The 17965-nt window shown below is 37.6% G+C and overlaps 1 protein-coding gene across 3 annotated transcripts in view; it reads right to left on the reverse strand.

The window, feature by feature from the left end:
* LOC147891226 (homeobox protein knotted-1-like 7) overlaps positions 1 to 12629 on the reverse strand; it is a 57282-nt gene extending 44653 nt beyond the window's left edge. Inside the window, exons 1-2 of one of the 3 annotated variants that reach the window (XM_087389308.1) lie at positions 12041 to 12629; positions 10948 to 11754 (exon numbers count right to left, since the gene is read on the reverse strand). In XM_087389308.1, the coding sequence (XP_087245434.1) occupies positions 10948 to 11754; positions 12041 to 12136 (903 nt within the window). In that variant the 5' untranslated portion in view covers positions 12137 to 12629. Of the gene's footprint in view, positions 1 to 10947; positions 11755 to 11829; positions 11873 to 12017 lie in introns of those variants that run through there. The other 2 variants (XM_087389309.1, XM_087389310.1) reach the window with 2 other exon arrangements.
* Positions 12630 to 17965: the final 5336 nt, after the last annotated feature.

Consider the following 17965-nt stretch of genomic DNA (forward strand, 5'->3'; position numbering starts at 1 on the left):
AATGCAGTCTTGATGACCACAGCAAGGTAGCTCAATAAAGGTTTGAATAATGGTTTGAAGTTTAGTTAGAAAATAGGAGTTGATTGCTTTGGAACCTATGGTTCTATGGCATGTCTTTAATGTGACTTCTTCTAGATTTTGTTCAATTCATAGATGAAATTCCATCAAATGGATGATATCACTACTTATTACATAGAGACTATAGTAAGAAAACATTTTCATTAATCTTCAACTTGAAGATTTTGTTACTCTTAAAAAAGGAGAATCTTGTTTGTGATCTTCATAACATGATATACCATCTAAATGAATATCTTCAAATGTCATTTTATTACTCAGCACAAGTACATATGAGAATATACATTTAAAGAGATGCTGGCCACATTAATATGGTTGTGCTCGATGCAAATCATCTATTACTCTTTTGTGATTCAATGTCGTCGCTCTTTTACTAACATAGCAATTGTAGAAATCCTACACAATTAAGGATATAAGTGTAGGCAAATATTTTGTGGGGTGCAAAAAGGATTTGTCATATTTAACAATTTTGCAATAGTGTATGCCACTTGGAGTAGATACATATAGACATGTACAAGTTGATGACACTGTTGCTAATTGAAATCTATGATGAAGTTATCTTGTATACAAATTACTATACTAATTCATTCGTAGCAAGGACACCTCCTCTGCTTTAGAAAGATAGCTGAGGCATAATTTTCCTTTTGATTTTGGGCTTGGCGCATTCACTACATACAACCTCCTAACTTCACATGCATTCAATAGAAGGGGTTTCCAGTCCCATTTTAGCCCTTATCTATGTATATTTTCTATAACTTCATAAGAAACTTCTATTGAACTCATGTGCTATCTTACATAGTGTTCAATGAACTCCCCGAGGATTTGAGAAGTTTCCCACATGGACAAAGAAAGACATAGAATTTGGTTAATATTATATTTAAAAAGTACTCAAGTTGGGAATTTTTTTACTCAATGTTATACACTTGAAGTTATAATAGCTAGTTTTGCAAATGACTAGTTAGTAATATTTAAATAGAGCTAAGAAACTGTGGATGGGTGGTGCATTTATCTCCTACCTCTTTGACATTTTGGCTCATAATCTAGAGTTGGGAAATGGTGGTACCTCTCTGACATTTTGGCTCATAATAGTTAGATCTAGACTTAGGGAATCAAGGCTAAGTGGTGCATTATTGTTATGTGATGATATTTGTCACATTTTGTCCTTTTGCAAGACATCCCATAAGTAGTCAAGTTTCCTCCTTTGTATCTCTTCAACCATTTGATAGGTAAACATTAGTACTAGTCCTGAAGTAGGCAATGAGCAAGCCCCCCAAACGAAGCACACCCCTTCCAAGAGTTTTTTCATTTTCCTCTTGTTTTTGCAATGCTTCCCATCTTAAGTGTCAATGTTGTCACCTTGCAAAAGTATTATATTTTGAGCTTGACTATCTAAAATATTCAAAAAAAAAATTTGCACATGTAAGTTCATGTTATTCACATAAAATCGTTCCTTGTTTAAATCTTCTCCCTTAGATATTTTTGTAGATACATTGTATAGGTCAACTTAGGCAAGACCCCCACCATCCATTCCATATAACTTATAGGACCAAAGAATCATCCACCACAAGATAATAATGATTTGCTATTTTATTAGGTGCGTCCCTTAAAATTTTATGTGACTACAGTAGAGATTCCATTATAAAAACTACTACAATGTTTTGAAATCTCTCAAAAAATGTTAGTGATATTTGAACTATATAATTTCACTATTTCAAGTACTACTCGATTGGTTTGATTGCAATATCATATTCTAGTATTTTAAATATTGCTATTGTGCTATTAAAAACATTTTAATCATAGTTCATATCATTCCCTCATCACCATCCACCATTTTAAGTCACAAAGATCATACTCTAAATCTTCTAAGTCTTGTTTCCTTGCTTGTGAATTGGACCATTAACCTATAGAATATTTTATGTGAAACCCCTGCTTAACATTGATTTCTTTGCAAATGTGATTCTAGGATAAGATGGAAAAACTATTTATGACCAACCATCAATCAATATACTCCACGTTTTTCAAGAATTGGTGCAAAATTTCCACAAATCTTTGTTTAGGTCATGGCATACTTGCTACAACACACATAGTGTGAAAAATGACTGCAAATTTATTAAACAACATAAGTGGAAGAGCATCCCATTAGAACACCAATCCAAATAATTGTCTACATGAAGTCTTTTTATATACACATCCAAGGGTCCCCAAGACTACAAAAGGAATATTTCTTATTTTACTCTTATATTTCATGGGGCTCAAAGAGAGGTACTCATCATCATATTAAAGTATAATAATCATCCCAAGCTATGTGCATCAAAGAACATGAACTTTGTTATTAACATTTTAAAAATGCTATCTGATTACCAACAGTCGTTTGTATTGGACAAATTAAGGTAACTTGTCTATTCCAAACATGGTTGCATGTTAGATGACCTCAAGATGTACACTACCCTTTGACATACCTTGACATGGTAAACTATGACAATGTGCAACACTAAGGAATCATATGTATCACTTTATTTCAAGGGGTATTTACAAATCCCCCCCAACTAAAGCCATCCCTCTTTACTCGAGGTGTTGACTACTAAGAAATCTATGTATAACTTGCATTCAGGAGGTATTGAAAAACCCCCTTACCTAGACATTTTTTAGGAATTAAATTACCCCTTTTTAATTTAGAAATATCTTAAAATTTTTATCGTAAACTTATAAATTCCCTTTTATAAATTTATCTTAAAATTTTTAATTTAAAATATCCTTCATTTCAACTCACCTGGTAACCTACATACATTCTAGGTGAACCTCCTGAGCCTCTTTACTTATGAACTAACGGACTTTTTAATAATGTTGAATTAAAAATACCTTTTTATTATTGTGATTCTATTAAATTTATCATAAAGTTAAATTTACAGATCCCTTCTTTGAATGCACATGATACACAAACATTTTGTGAGGTGAACCCCCTAAGGGTGGACTCCCTGCACAATTAGGACTTTCCAAGAGAGGCAAGAAGAACCATGGCATAACATAATCATACCTTTGTAGTTACCTACTAGACATTTTAAAGATAATTACAATGATACAACCAAGACATCTAACCATTTTTTTGGAAGATAACTAGGAATAACTTATACCCTAATTCTTTTCCATACAAGAATGTAGTTTTGTAGTGTGACCATGTGTATCAAAATCGCATGTAATTTGCCAAGGGCATGAAAGACATTTCACTAAGGGTTTTGGAAACTTGTAAGGGTAGAAGAAGCATGAGGGTGGGACATGGTAGTGGTGGTTACTTTGGGGTACATGGTTGCAAGGGGCTCACTAGTTTAGGTGCCTTGTCATGAGTTTACTATCTCGTTCGATCAATTAGCTTAAGCATCCCTTTTTTTTGTTTTAACTTCTCCCCCTTTAAATTAAATACCTAGAGGTCTATAAAATCATGTGGTGAACTAACGTAGTGGGTTTAAAATCTACTCATCCCTATGTATTACTCTTTAATAGATGTACTTATTGAAGCTAGTTATTGTGACACAATTCTAACATCAATAACTTTCTCGGTTCACTTAAATGTGATCTATACAAAGACCTTATAAATCTTTACAAGGTTAACAATGACTTCTCTATTTACGTACATCTACTATATTCATAAGGATTAATACAAGGGACTATATGCTTCACTATCCACATCCATAAAAGGATGTTTTCATATCAAGGTGCCCCATACATGTATAGAACCTTATTTTCTTGGAGATGCTACTAGACCTCCATCTCCAAAAATGTAATATAAAATTTGGAATGATGAGAAGCTCAAGCACTAGTGTTTCAAAATAAACCTAGCTCATATCTTCTATGAAAAACTTCTTCGTTTATTCATTAGTTCATGAGAAATATAAAAGAAAACAAAATACAAAGTTTGATATATAGTGGTACTAAGCTACTCAATTGCTTGCAGAGGGAGGAGGTTTCACTCATCATATGTAAATATAGCATGTGAGTTAAATAGAAGGGGATTTCACATAGCAAAATATCACAAATTCTTATAGAAATATACCTATTCAAGGGTTTTTTAATTGGGGTATTTGGAAAATTGTAAGTTTGTATAGAGAAAGGAGTTATTTTAAAGCCTTTGATTTGTTCCCTTTAGAAGATTATTTATTTGAAGTCAACTATTTAGATTTAAATTTGAAACCAAATTGCTAAAGTGCATTAGTTCATGTACACAATACAACACAGATGTCATGATCTCTTTAATTAAGTAATATTAGCTCTCATATAGTACATACACATGTTCAACAAGTTTTTAGAACTTCAAATGGACTGTATATTTCATGCTTTTATTACTCTAAATGTGACCCTTAATGGAGAGAAATGAACAATTACATAAAACTGAATGTTTGAAAAGTTGGTTTCCCTACTCCATGTATATGTCTCTAAATTTCTTTTTTTTCAAACCTTTTATGCAACCTCATTTGTTTGTAAATCTACGTCTTATCACTCATTATGATGCACGTTATCAAACTCTACTCAAACAATATGTTTTCCTTATTTTTGTGCATCTAAATAATGAACAAATAACATATTTCGTAATGTATAAATAAGGTACCGATACTATAATCTTTTACAATGACCAAGTTTCATATTATTGATTCATTACTGCAAAGAACATAGCACATGAGAAAAAAACTCGAAAAAAAGAAAAAGTATATATATAATTCTTTTAGACATTACATCCTCACAATACAACTTTGTTTTAGCTTATCATTTTTAGAGTTGTGGCATTTTGTATGTTTTTACTATTCAAAGCACTAAATGTTTGAAATTGGTAAAAACAAGATGCAATCCCATGCTTGCAAATGGGGTCATAGCCTCATGCCAAGTTTTTCATCATTAATGATTATGTCTTCTTTTCCAATTGGGCATATCATTGCCACTTCTCCAACATTCTTTGGCATATATAGCTATGCTTAATGCATATAAACATAAATTTTACTCTAGAGACCAAGAGTACATTGATTTTAATTTATTCCCATTGAGTAGGAAAGTATATTGATATTTAATGTAAGTTGAATTATGTGTTAATGTACACAAATCTCAAGAACAAACCAAATGGTGAAACCCTAACTATGAATTTGTAGGATTCATACCCTTCATGCGCATGGGCATAAATTCTTATATTGCTAATTTTGATTGTACATTTTAGGTTGCATGCATGAGTGTGGTTTCTAAGTTTGATTTTGTTATCTTCTTCTTCTCCTAGGACATGATGCCACATTAGTTTATCATTCCCTTCAATATTTATCATGCTTGTAGTCACAATTTATTGTGTGTGTTTTTTTTTTAAATGCAAAAGTTTTTCACAAGAAATAGTAGATTAATCAATAAGTAATACTACATCTAAAAATGAGACAAGTAATAATTTCATATGAGAAGAAAGGTGTCTTTTAGTGTCACCCTATAATGATACTGTATGGAGTGTGGATGTACTTCCATGATGTTGTGAATAAGGCACACTTTAAAGTAATTTAAAAGAAAAAGACCATGTGATCTATTGAGTTACTTAAATATATTGAGGGAGTAGTGAAAAACCATATCCATGCCTTAAGGAGGAGATATGAATAAAGTTGAGAAGACAATTGACTAGTCTTAGAAAGACCAACATTGTAAGGCCCTCGTAAACCTTGGAATAAGGCTAAAAGAGTGCATATTGACCATAGGGTGCATATCAATAGAGTCAATAGTACAGGCTATGGATGGATATGCTACATGTAACATATAAGGGAACAAGATATAGAACCCATTTTTAGGCTATGAAAGGTTGAGTACAAGGTGCAATGCATCATACTTACTCAAAGTAATCTAGTATAACCTCAGGGAATACATGTAGTGATTGTTTGATTATGAGGAGGCCTACTTAATACTCCCAAGAAAGTTCATGGGTTCAAGATATTGTTGGTCCTCACTTGTCCAAACCACCTGGACTATGGTACATGATATGTTAGGATAGGAAATTTATGTGAGAGCTCACTATGATCAATTCTTCATAACATTATGTAGTAAAGGTCAAAGTATTATCACATAACATAGGGCTTGCTAGTTTTAGTTAGAATTACAATTACATGAGAAAGACACAAATCAAAGGCTCTTGATATCAGAGGAAAATTTTTGGAGAAGGTGCTTCATTATGGTTTAATTATTTAAAATTATCCTCCATTCAAAATTTTAATCCCTACCATAAAAGGTGTGATAACCATGACAACTCTCCACTAGTCAAGCTTGCTAAGGGTGGTGATAACCCTTTCGTTAACAAAATAGACTATAAGAATTAGAGCTTATTTGCATGGGCTATCACATAAGCATGTCTATGAGTTTCAAACTTTGTATATTTTTAGCTCTCGACAAACTACATATCTCTATGAACTTAGCCCCTAATATCGTCTCAAGTTATGTCATCATCCATGACATTGACTCTGTAAAACCCCCTACATCACATGTGTTCAACATAAAGGGTTTTAAGTACCCCTCTATGTATGTAAATTATATGTAACTCTAGAAGAAAATTATACCCCCTTGTGTTGTACTCATCTTACATATTGCTTAGTGAACTCCCCAGCCATCATCCTAGTAGAAGTGATCACAATACCAATTGACAGTTGTCATAACTATTGTTGATGTAAGGATTCAAGTCAACCCGTGGTAATTTTTGAAAGCTCAAATGTAATTTCAATGCTTCCCACCCACACAAGCATGGATACAAATCAAAGTCAATCTAACACATCACCTATTCTTACATGATCAAGGCAAGTCAACATCAACGCATCACATCATCTACCAGTCATCTACTACACCAATATCAATGAAGGACAAAGTCTAATTTTGGTGAAGGATGAATTGAATTTAGAGTTTTGCACCATGTGGTCACATGCTGACATGATGTGATTATGCAAGATAACAATGCTATGCAAGCACATGTTTATTTGCATATTCACAATCAACCTACGATTATTTCCTATGAGTAAAAGAATGTATACTGCTACAAAATACTAAAATTCTACAACTAAGGCTTATCATTTACTAAAGGTATAATGCCCAAAGAAAAGGGGGCAAGGGGGGGAGCAAAGAGATATAGAATTATATTGATGCTATAAATACCGTTACTAATGGTACAATTTTACCATTATTTTATTGGTGATATAATGCTTCTTACAAGCACTCTGCATTTAGCATCATAGTAGTAACACTCCACATGGTGATATAATTCTTCTTACAAGCACACTCTACCTTTGACAGCACAGTAATAGCCATATATCATTAAGGCTAGATTAATCATTTACCTGATAGCCTTTCACCACATACAAACAAGGTTATAAATGTGTTTGCATAATCACAATCCATATTATGCACACAACAAAAGTATGTTTATGTAAGTTTCAGATCCTTGTTCAAAATTTTATGATATATCAGATTTAGATTTTGTAAAGTAACTACCACGTAGCCTACTATATGAAACTCGATGTTCATACAAATACTATTTTGAAAATATTCTAGCAAAGTCCTGAAAAGACACTCTACAGGCTTTTTTCACTTAGAATTTCAATATAAGGCAAAATTATCAAGGTCACTTGCACTCTTTAAGGTTCCATAATGTTATTTTATGAGCAAGTATAAAAATCATACATGAGATATTTGCAAAGCCTTTCAAAGCCAATTCAAATGTCACTTTTGAATAGGAATCGTTGTTATATTTACGATAAAACTAAACCAATCCAAAGAAAGCTTTGAGTTCATGATGAATCATTAGTTGAGAGAGTTTTAGTTGCAATGTTTTGCCTAATTATCAAAAAAATTCAAAAACAAACTTGATTCAAACACTATACAAAATCCAATTTCTAGCAGGCTAATTGAGCTATTTTCTAAATTATGTTACACAAAACATGAAATTTGGACTATCTTATTAGATGAAACAATATATATTCTCTTTGAAAGGTAACTAGTGTCCATTAGGTTTGTTGCTATGACAAACATAACCAATCCATAGCATTTTACTGTAGTATGCTTCCATGTATCAAGGATAGGCTCTATAGTATGTCTTGGGGTGCAAATAAAAAGCATATCATGCATAAAATTGTACTCTTCTTAGTAGTTGTAGGGAATTTGTTTTAATGTACAGAGTAATTAATGCCATCCAATATCATTGACATGGGTTACTTGCATAGGTTTGTTATTTGTTTTCCAAATGTGCTGGCTACACGTGCTCCTTGGAAAAACTTTTTTTCTATATGCTAATTTATAAAAGGTTATTCTCTCTAGTTAGCTAGACTTGTCTTTCCCATTTTCCATAAACTTTTCTTTACAACAAGAGGATATGAGTTTAGGTCCTAATTTACTCATTTGGATGTCGTTAGTTAGCTTCATTAGAAAAGAAACCTTGAGATAGGGAGCTTAAAGATAATATTGTATACTTAAAAGTAATGATGCTATTGTGGAGTAGACCATGATACATCTCTAGCTATATGAATAATAAGTATATTCTGATGTGCGATGCAAAATAGGAAAAAAACATCAACCTACCACTGCGTAGTTTCTAGTTTTGAGAATTGTTCTTTGTGATTCCTCATGGCTTTGATTTTCTAGTCACGAGGAATCTCTATACCATTCTCACATTGAATTTCCATGAAAGTGCTAGAACTAAATTCATCAAGTAGTAGAGATTGACTTTGCCTAAGCAAGAGTTCTAGTAAACCTTCATAACAAGTATTGGATGACAAACAGAAAGGGGGGTGTTAATATCCCCAACATGTGTATGAGATTAAGGAGATGTTATGTCAATGGAAAAATTTTCGTATGCTATGCAAATCATGGCCAGTAGATCTCCACCAATATTTATAGATCTGTAATATGAGCATAGGTGGCCTAAAGGCTTAGAGGTATACCTAATAGTGAAGTAAAAGCATTTTAACCACCATGATAAAGGTTAACTTACCTACATTTTGATAGTGCTATTCACAAGCGTTGGATCAACCATCACTTGTATTTACTTGGATTAATCCATTCACATAGGGAATAGTACGAATAGCTTGATTTAACTACATTTGACTATTGGGCTAACATTGCTAGATTCATGTTGATATAGGTTGAGTGCATGCGGACATAAACCTTGTCCATGTAGGCATTAATGCATAGCACAAATATGTTCTAGCGTACAAAGGATGTAATACAATATAGGCTTAATATCCAAAGGAATGGAGCATTTAGGAGCATGAACCTGATTGCTTCTTGTGCAATTAATTTTCTCATTAGACCCCATCATTAGTCTCCAAACTATACTAGCTGCTTTTTAACTACCCTTAGACCACATGGGATCATTCATGCGATATCCCTCAAATTTATACAAGATAAGACATGCACTTTTTTTAAGAACTATAAGTAGGAGGATGTGTCAGCATTTACAAAATCGTCATGGCAAAGTGAATATCGTATTTAGATTTCTATAGTTCTTCTCAAAGGTCTTAATCTTAATCACTTGGCTTATCACCCTTAAAAATGCAAAATATTATTCTACCCTTGGAAAGTACTCTGTCAACCCCTACCTAATATGTGTTCTCATTGTTAAGAATACAATCCCCCAAATGGCCTATATAAACCCCTTCATGCACCTTTGAGGTAATTGAAAAAGCTCTAATTTAGATCTTGTAAATTTATAACAAAGGCTACTCTACTCCACTTTCAAGGAGAAAGAGGTAGGAATATACCTCTTCTATTGGAGAAATCTTGTGATTGCTAAATCTTGGCCTAAGCCTCTTCTTTGCTCCTGCAATTTCACACACATGACCATACGAGATGCCAATAGTCAAATTAACCAAAAAGGCCATTAAATACTACCCCAAATTACCACCTCGTACTTCCCATGTATGCCAGATTATACTGAGACCTCAATGTTTGCTGATAGCCTGATATACTGAGACAATATAGTCAGACAATCTCCTGATCTATTGATACAGACGCTAGTTGAAATGACCAACTTTGGAAGCGGAGACAATTGCCTGATCTATTGATATAGACGCTAAGTGAAATGACCAATTTTTGGAAGCGAAGACCCGTTTTGTCTAATAAGGGAACAAACTTCCCTGCACATCATCGGATGGCGACGCTAGTCTAAGGGGGGAATCTGATCTACATAAACACGTTGGTTTCGTAGATCGTTAGGACCATGCGAGAGACCAGCTAAAGCGAGAGCTTTCGCCTCCCTTCCCCGCAAAAAAGAGCGCACCTGACAATCAGAGATCGATCAAGAGCGTACGCACGTTGGCCGTTCCTGATTTCTCTAACTACCCTTAGTCGATGACAGGCTAGATCTCTCAAAGACAAACTTGCAGTAGCCATTTCCTTTATTACAGATGGATTAGGTCTCCCAACTAGCGCATATGCACAATACAAAAATGCTAAAACGATGGGCGTTGTCCTTGAGCCTGCAGTGTATGAGGCTGGCGAGGAAGGTTATACCTCCTGAGAGAGGAAGGCACCATGCACTCAAAGATGTTATCAGTCAGGCTTCAGTCCATCTGTACACGCGTCTTAGTGCAGCCCAATTGGAATGAGTCATGGAGAAGAGGGGCAAGGGATCATCGTAAAGATGGAGATTCAGTAAGCTCAGAAGGATTCGTGGGGTGATCAGGGCTCAGGCCATCTTTCGAAAACCTAAAGTCAGGCGCCTGATCAACATCGGAAATCAGAGAAAATTGAAGGGACAACTGGCTGCCTGCTTATCCGTTGTCCAGAACTTTACAAACAACAAGTTTCGTCTGACATGCAATCCTACTAAAGATCTTCTGTCTTTCCATTAAATGCGAACACAGGTTCTAAGCGTATGAAGCTTACCATGAAATGGTCCAAATCGTCCTTTTCGTCCAGCACATCCTCATCTTCTCGACCCCCCATCATGTATTTGGCAGCTGTGTACTCCTTGCTAGCCAGACTTGCGTCAATATCGTGACAATAATCCACGGGTGTAGCAGCTCTCAAACATGCAACGTGAGCGGCAAGCAATTGCTCAAATAATGGGTGGGCAACGATATTTGCTTTCAACTTCGCAGGCGGCCACATGAAATCGTTCATGAGTGCGGCACTGTGTCTATAAAGATCCCATGTATTCTTCAAATCGCCTGGCACATGTTCTGGCCTGAACATGTTTTGAGCATTTGCGTTGCCTAATTGCTCAGGAAGGAAACTGGGCGCAGGATCGTTGAAGATTTTTGGTTCAGACCCTCCTTGCAAAGACTGGATTACGGCCTGGGACATCTGTGGCTCCCTACTATGAAGAAGATAAGATGGCCGCTGTATCACTTTTTCTGTGGCATGCCAACCAGGAGTGGACGAATCTTTGGCGACCAGTTGGTAATCATAGTGATGCCCGCACTCAGGTCTGTCCGGGTAGCCACACTGTCCGAATCTCTTCTTCGTCACGGCGGCGAACTCGTGCTGTGCCAGGCAACATGGCTTCCTTGAAAGGGACTGCACTTCCATCAGTGCAGCCTGGCGCTTGAGGCTGCTTTCGTGCTCCATATCCTCGTCCGCGATCCCGGTGGAGCTCAGGGCAGTTGTGAGTCCTTGTGACTCGTGAGCCTCGACGAAACCTAGACGCTCGACGAGCACGAAGCGTGACTGTTGCGCGTGACAGTGGCAAACCTGCGGAGTCACGTGTGCAAGTATTTTAGCTAGTTTAGAGTGCTGCAAACGCTTACCTAGAGAGCACACACGTACTTATCAGGGCCTTAGGCTAGCTGGCTGTATGCATCTAGCAGTGAAGCGGCAACAAAATAAGCCATCATTGCTCAATCATCGTTTCCAGCATTTGGGGGTCCCTAATTGAACTTTCTCTCGACACCTTCAGCCTTCTTCGTGGGTTTCAAGCTTAAGGTACTTCAAAGCTTCAAAATATCAGAACGCACCTCTCAGAGTTCCGGGCTCTTACAGCAAAACCATGTGTCACATAGGTCGTGTTCCTCACATTCGAACCATAGACCTGTTCCATGGCTTTCAGATACCCGACTAAGCCGAGTTGATCCATATTTCGGCCAATCAAGCTAGCATTCACTGAGATAGAACCTTCGGCCTTGGAAATCAGCAACGCCAGAGAATACCCCTGCTAAAAGGGTGGAGAGGGCCCAGGGGTACGCGAAGGACATGGAGACGCTAGTTGATAATGGCTGAGCTGCTGGGGCAAGCAGGTGGGCTTTATGTCTCCGGACTGAGCATGATGCAGAGGACAGAACAGGGGAAAGAGGCCAATAGAAAGGATGGAAAAGACGAGTGAGATGACAATCTCTATATTGTGCGCGTGGACTGCGTTCATGGTGGTGGGCAGGTGCAAAAGGCTAATGACGCAGGGAGCATAGTGATCACACGGAGGTAGTGCTGTTGAAGGCGTACGCTCAGCTGTGGCTTTGACAAGTAAGAGCGCCAAGCGCCACCCATAGCGCCAAAACAAAGAGATCTGTTTGAAGGTGAGTTGCTCTGTGAAGGCAACCTGGAGGGGACGCATATTCAAGGGGGAGAGGGGGTGTAATGTCAGAGATAAAACGCAGTTAGCAAGCCCAAGCAACGGATAGCCAGCGCCCAGAAATGGTCTAAGGTGAGTGGCTGTGAGAGGTAGCCCATACCACAATATCTACGTTTGTAAAGATACATGAGGTCTGGAGGATATGCTCAGTGCTCGGGAGACAAGCTGCTCAAAGGCTCATGCTTTGCCTCATCCTTGTCTAAAGCGTAAAAGGACAAGAAGGCTTAGAATTCGATGCCGATTGATCCCAGTGCACCTTTAAGTGTTGTAGCTAAGAGAGAGAGAGAGAGAGAGAGAGAGAGAGAGAGAGAGAGATGATGTAGAGGTGTAGCTGGGTGGCGGAGATATCTACTCATGAGGAGATAACCTCCAGAATATTTTGAGATGGCGAAGGTACTCGATATGTTGAGATGCAGAAGGTACTCAACGAGGGTAAGAGAGCAGAAAGAGGTGGGGGAGAGGGGGGGGGGGGGGGGGGAAGCGGGGGTGCTACGAGCTAGGAGAGGGAGAGGCATGGTACAGGGATGGGGAGAGGTTGTATAGTGGAGGGGGAGGAGGAGGAGGAGGCAAGGAAGAAAGCAGGCGGAGTAATGCGGAGGAAGGTGGCGGAGGAAGGGGGGGGGAGGAAGAAGTTGTGTGGAAAGTAATAAGAAGGGAGGATAGCCATGCAAGGGGCGAGGGGCGAGGGGCACGGGTCTTGTGACTCTTGTCCCGAGATCTGCCCGTCGGGATAAAGCGAAAGCGTGTGTGCGCGAAAGGCGGAGCAGGGGCAGCGGTAGGGGCGGGCGGCCGGACCCTTCAGATTATGGGTAGTCGGGCCTATCCCGGCGCGCCGCTCACTCAGTCCCACTCGTAGTACCCCCACCCCCCCCTCCTTCGCTGACCCCCCCCTTGCTTGCTTTTTCGCCTCGCCTGTAGGTCCCCTTGGAGATTCGCGAAATTCCCCCATTTTTATTTGACTCCATTCCTCAATTTATATTATCTTTATTCAAACTCTCCTTCATCATCTCCCACAGTTAGTCTCCACACCCTTTTCTATCGAATTAGTCTTCTTTTGCACGATTAAATATCATCCACCTTGTTCATTAATGGTTTTCTCTCGGTTTTCTCCACACCTTCTCAATTATATTTTTTCAAATTTGGAGACCTATTTGTTTTAAAACTCCCTCTCTCTCTCTCTCTCTCTCTCTCTCTCTCTCTCTCTCTCTCTCTCTCTCTCTCAAAACTAGAACAACATACATATCCTCAACCGTGGGAAATTCAAAAAAGTAGTTATATTTGTTTTAACTATGCTCTATCCATACTCCTCCCCTCAAATCATGTAATCAAACAAGCTCACTAAATCACTTTTTGGCCCAACAAGCGTCTTGTATTTCATCTAAGGAAATCAATATTGAGCTAGCAAATATGAAAGTAGCTAAGCATTAGGGGTTTTCCCATTGCTTGCTTTGTGCTTTTTTGCCATCCATTAAGGCATTCATTCATTATTATAAGTTCCTTGATTTTTTTTGCTATGTAGGCATGGTGAATAACAGTTCCTTATGCTATGCTTGCTCAGCAGTCATTCTTTGAGTAAGAAATTTTGTTATATAAAGGAGGCATGAGATGAATCTTCAAGTAAGAGACCAAGGCAAAGGCTTTTAAGCAATTGGGATAGTTATAATTGGACTAGAACTCTTTGTTAATGGTATGTACTAAAGCACACGAATCTCGCATGATTAGCCTTCTCATGAAGAACTATGCTTTTCATACTATCTAGTTGAAGAAGGGATATGGTGTAAATCCTCCTATAAGGTTAAAATACCATTTTGGTTTGAATACTAAAGCATAAGGACTAACTAGATCAAGGGTAATGCATACAAGCCATTAAGAGGATGTTGGAAGGCATCAAGTGTGATTGGAAAACCTAAATCAATGCTTGCTTAGTTTTGAGTATGTTATGGGCCATGGCTTATAAATATCTAAGGAATAACTTATAGCAGTGTTTGCATGCCTCACCATGCACATATGAAGTCCATTGTGTTGCCCATTGGTGATACGCTGATGGCAAAACACCCTCTAGAGAGGAAAACACTTCACGATGCAATGGAATCTCTCATCGTTCACGGTGTTTGGTTGTGATGGGGAATACCTGGGGAATATGGCTATGTGACCCATTGAAGAGATGGACCTTGCATTGAAGCCATGCATGTATGAAGTCCATTGTGTTGCCCACCATGCACGTATGAAGTCCATTGTGTTGCCCATTGGTGATAAGTTGATGGCAAAACACCCTCTGGAGAGGAAAACACTTCACGATGCAATGGAATCTCTCACCATTCACGGTGTTTGGTTGTGATGCGGAATACCTGGGGAATATGGCTATGTGACCCATTGAAGAGATGGACCCTGCATTGAAGCTTGTGGATTTCTATAACTCTTTGCCAGCTATAAAATTTAGTGTACCAAAAGTTTCTTTGGAATACAAGACAAATTTGTATATACATTTGTAATGATCATGTAATAAAATAATTAAGGGTCTCATCTATTAGCCTCGTGAGTTTACTATCCTATAATTTTCCTAAAATTGATTGTACAACTATCTTTTGTATTGCATCATACCAAGTACCATGCATCATATCAATGATATGTAGCATTGTCATATTGCATTCTCATTGCATTATCATGTGGCATCGTTATGCTACATCATATCATGTAGCATCATCATGTTGCCCCATATCATGTAGCATTGTCATGTTGCATTACTGATGTAGTACATCATGTGGCATCTTATCATGTTGGCATTCATGAATATCTTGGCTACATATCAAGCATTTCCCACCATAGATACACATGCCAACCAAGGCCCACCTTTACACAGCATCTTGACAAAATGCTAGAAGGAGACGTGCCACCACATGATGGTTGAGATAGAAGAGTTACTATAGGCAAGAGGCCACTTACATAAAGGAGCTTAAAAGTAGAAGAGGAGCATAATATTGTAAGTCATGCATGCTATGATCACCTCTAAGGGATTTCCATTGCACCTCCACATCATTTTCCAGATACATCCAATCTCGGGGGGGTCACTCATCATATGTAACCCTATCACGTGAGTTCAACAGAAGGATTTTTTTTATTTCTGAAATTTACAGAAATAAATATACATAAGGGACTATTTAAAATAGTTTTGGAAAAAATTTATAGATTTGTATAGAAAAGGGGTACATTTTATTAATGAAATTTTTTACTGATAAGGGACTTTAAATATAGGCCATGAACGCACGTGATATAGAGGATTTATACATAGTGACCCCCCCGGGCATCCAATGTGCCTCAGAGTGGAAACCCTACTGGCATACAATAGAAGGACACTGAGAACTTGGTGTCCAAGGATGAGGTTTTATCTATCTAGTCACTAGATGCAGAGGTCTAGCCATTTGACACAAAGGGAATCTAGACAAGGAAAAGTTATTCGACCTTATAGAAGATGAACAGTTAGCACCTAAAGATGTTGGCTTGAGTTATGAGACATATACATTGTTGTATATGGCAAAGAGCCCCACCACGGAGACATGACTTTATACTTTGCAAACATATCATCTTTGCACTTTGTGCAAGGATTTTAAAGAGGCTTTTCATCCTATAGCAACAAATGATTAAAGCATCAAACAGATGTTACATTGACACAAGAAATACTCTCAAAAGCACTAGTGGGAACACAAGAGACTTGGAAGAGAAAGTCAAGAAGCTATGTGATGAAAATAAATCTGATCTCAAGGAGATACAGTGCTACAAGAAGATGTATGAAACACTTTCATTGTTCTACAGGTAGAGTTGAGAACCTTCAACAAGAGGCACTTAGCCTTAAGGCAATATTGCATGGATTAAGAGCCACATTACAGGGATCACATGCAGAGGACCACATGGTTATATGTCAACATACTACAAATCCATTTGTTTGATGGAGTCATTTATACTAGCCAGTGCTGTGATGGACTCCTATGTCCTATTTGCATCCAGATAATTTTTTATGCATCTTTTGGATTTTATGCCATATCTTATAAGATAGGTTGTCTGATACAAACTGTGCAAGCAAGTAGGATGTGCCACTTTGTCACTATCAAGTTTCACCCATCATTCTATGTGGTTTTGAAACTTGGTGATGTATTTCCAAGCTAGCTCATGAGTCATGTAAACTAAACATATTCATACATTTAAATATATACATCTAAATATTTTTTAGGTTTAGCCTAATGTGCCTTGAGTTCTTAATATTGAATTGTCTATATAACAGATTTCAAATTTAAAGTAATTGTACATCAAAGGCACCTTGAACCAAACCTATTTAAGCAAACCCATTGAAGCAACGCGTTGAAGAAAAGCCATTTAATCAACCCAAAAATCAAATGGAGCAAACCATTAACATAGACATTTTGACATAAACCAAGGCACACACAATGCAAAAAAGCACACATAGATAATAATCTAACACTACTACACACGCATCCTATTGCGACGTTTACGTACCGACGATTAGCGCCCGCTTAGCGTTAATCGTCGGTATAAAAATCGGGTGTCGTAAATCGTCGCTATATAGCGACTTTTAATAAGCGTCGCTATATAGCGACGTTAGTAAAAGTCGCTATATAGCGACTTTGAAAGGTCGCTATATAGCGACCTTAGTAAAAGTCGCTATATAGCGACTTTTAAAGGTCGCTATATAGCGACACTGAGACTATATTATAGCGACGTTTTACAGAGAGGTTTTTTTTTTTTTTTTAGCCTTAAAATTTATTTTCTTCCAATGACAAAATTTTTTAAATTTTCATACATGTTTGAGCTCATAGAGAAATAAAAAATGAGAGCATGTACATCAAGCCTTTGAAGCTCATATATTCATGTCCAAGTTGGAGATGAGAAAAATCAAATTAAATAAGAGCATTTACATCAACTGTTTCATCTTGAGCCAAGTCTAAGGCGCCAAGCAAGTCTATCTCCAACTCTATACCGAGTTGATCTCCTATATCATCATCGTACTCTAGCATCGTACGTTCACCTAAAAGTATTTGATCATCTTCTTCAATTAAGCTTAAGTGTGGTGATTGATCTTGACGATTGTTGTCTTCCTCGTCAATATCGTGATCTCCATCCTCCTCCCGTGCGATGTCATTATGCGCATCTTCCTCTTGCCTCATATGGTGATCTACATCTTCTTCGCTAGATTCATCAATTGGATCCGGATTTGGTAGTGGCATCTCCATATCCACATCTCGATCTTCAAAAATCTGCTTACTTCGTGGTGCAACTTGGATCACGTACCACCATCTTGGATCAGAACGATCCGGATGAAAAACC

Source organism: Dipteris shenzhenensis, chromosome 18, assembly GCF_047967505.1.
Source record: "Dipteris shenzhenensis isolate YYH24624 ecotype China chromosome 18, Dip_SZ_1.0, whole genome shotgun sequence".
Taxonomy (NCBI): domain Eukaryota; kingdom Viridiplantae; phylum Streptophyta; class Polypodiopsida; order Gleicheniales; family Dipteridaceae; genus Dipteris; species Dipteris shenzhenensis.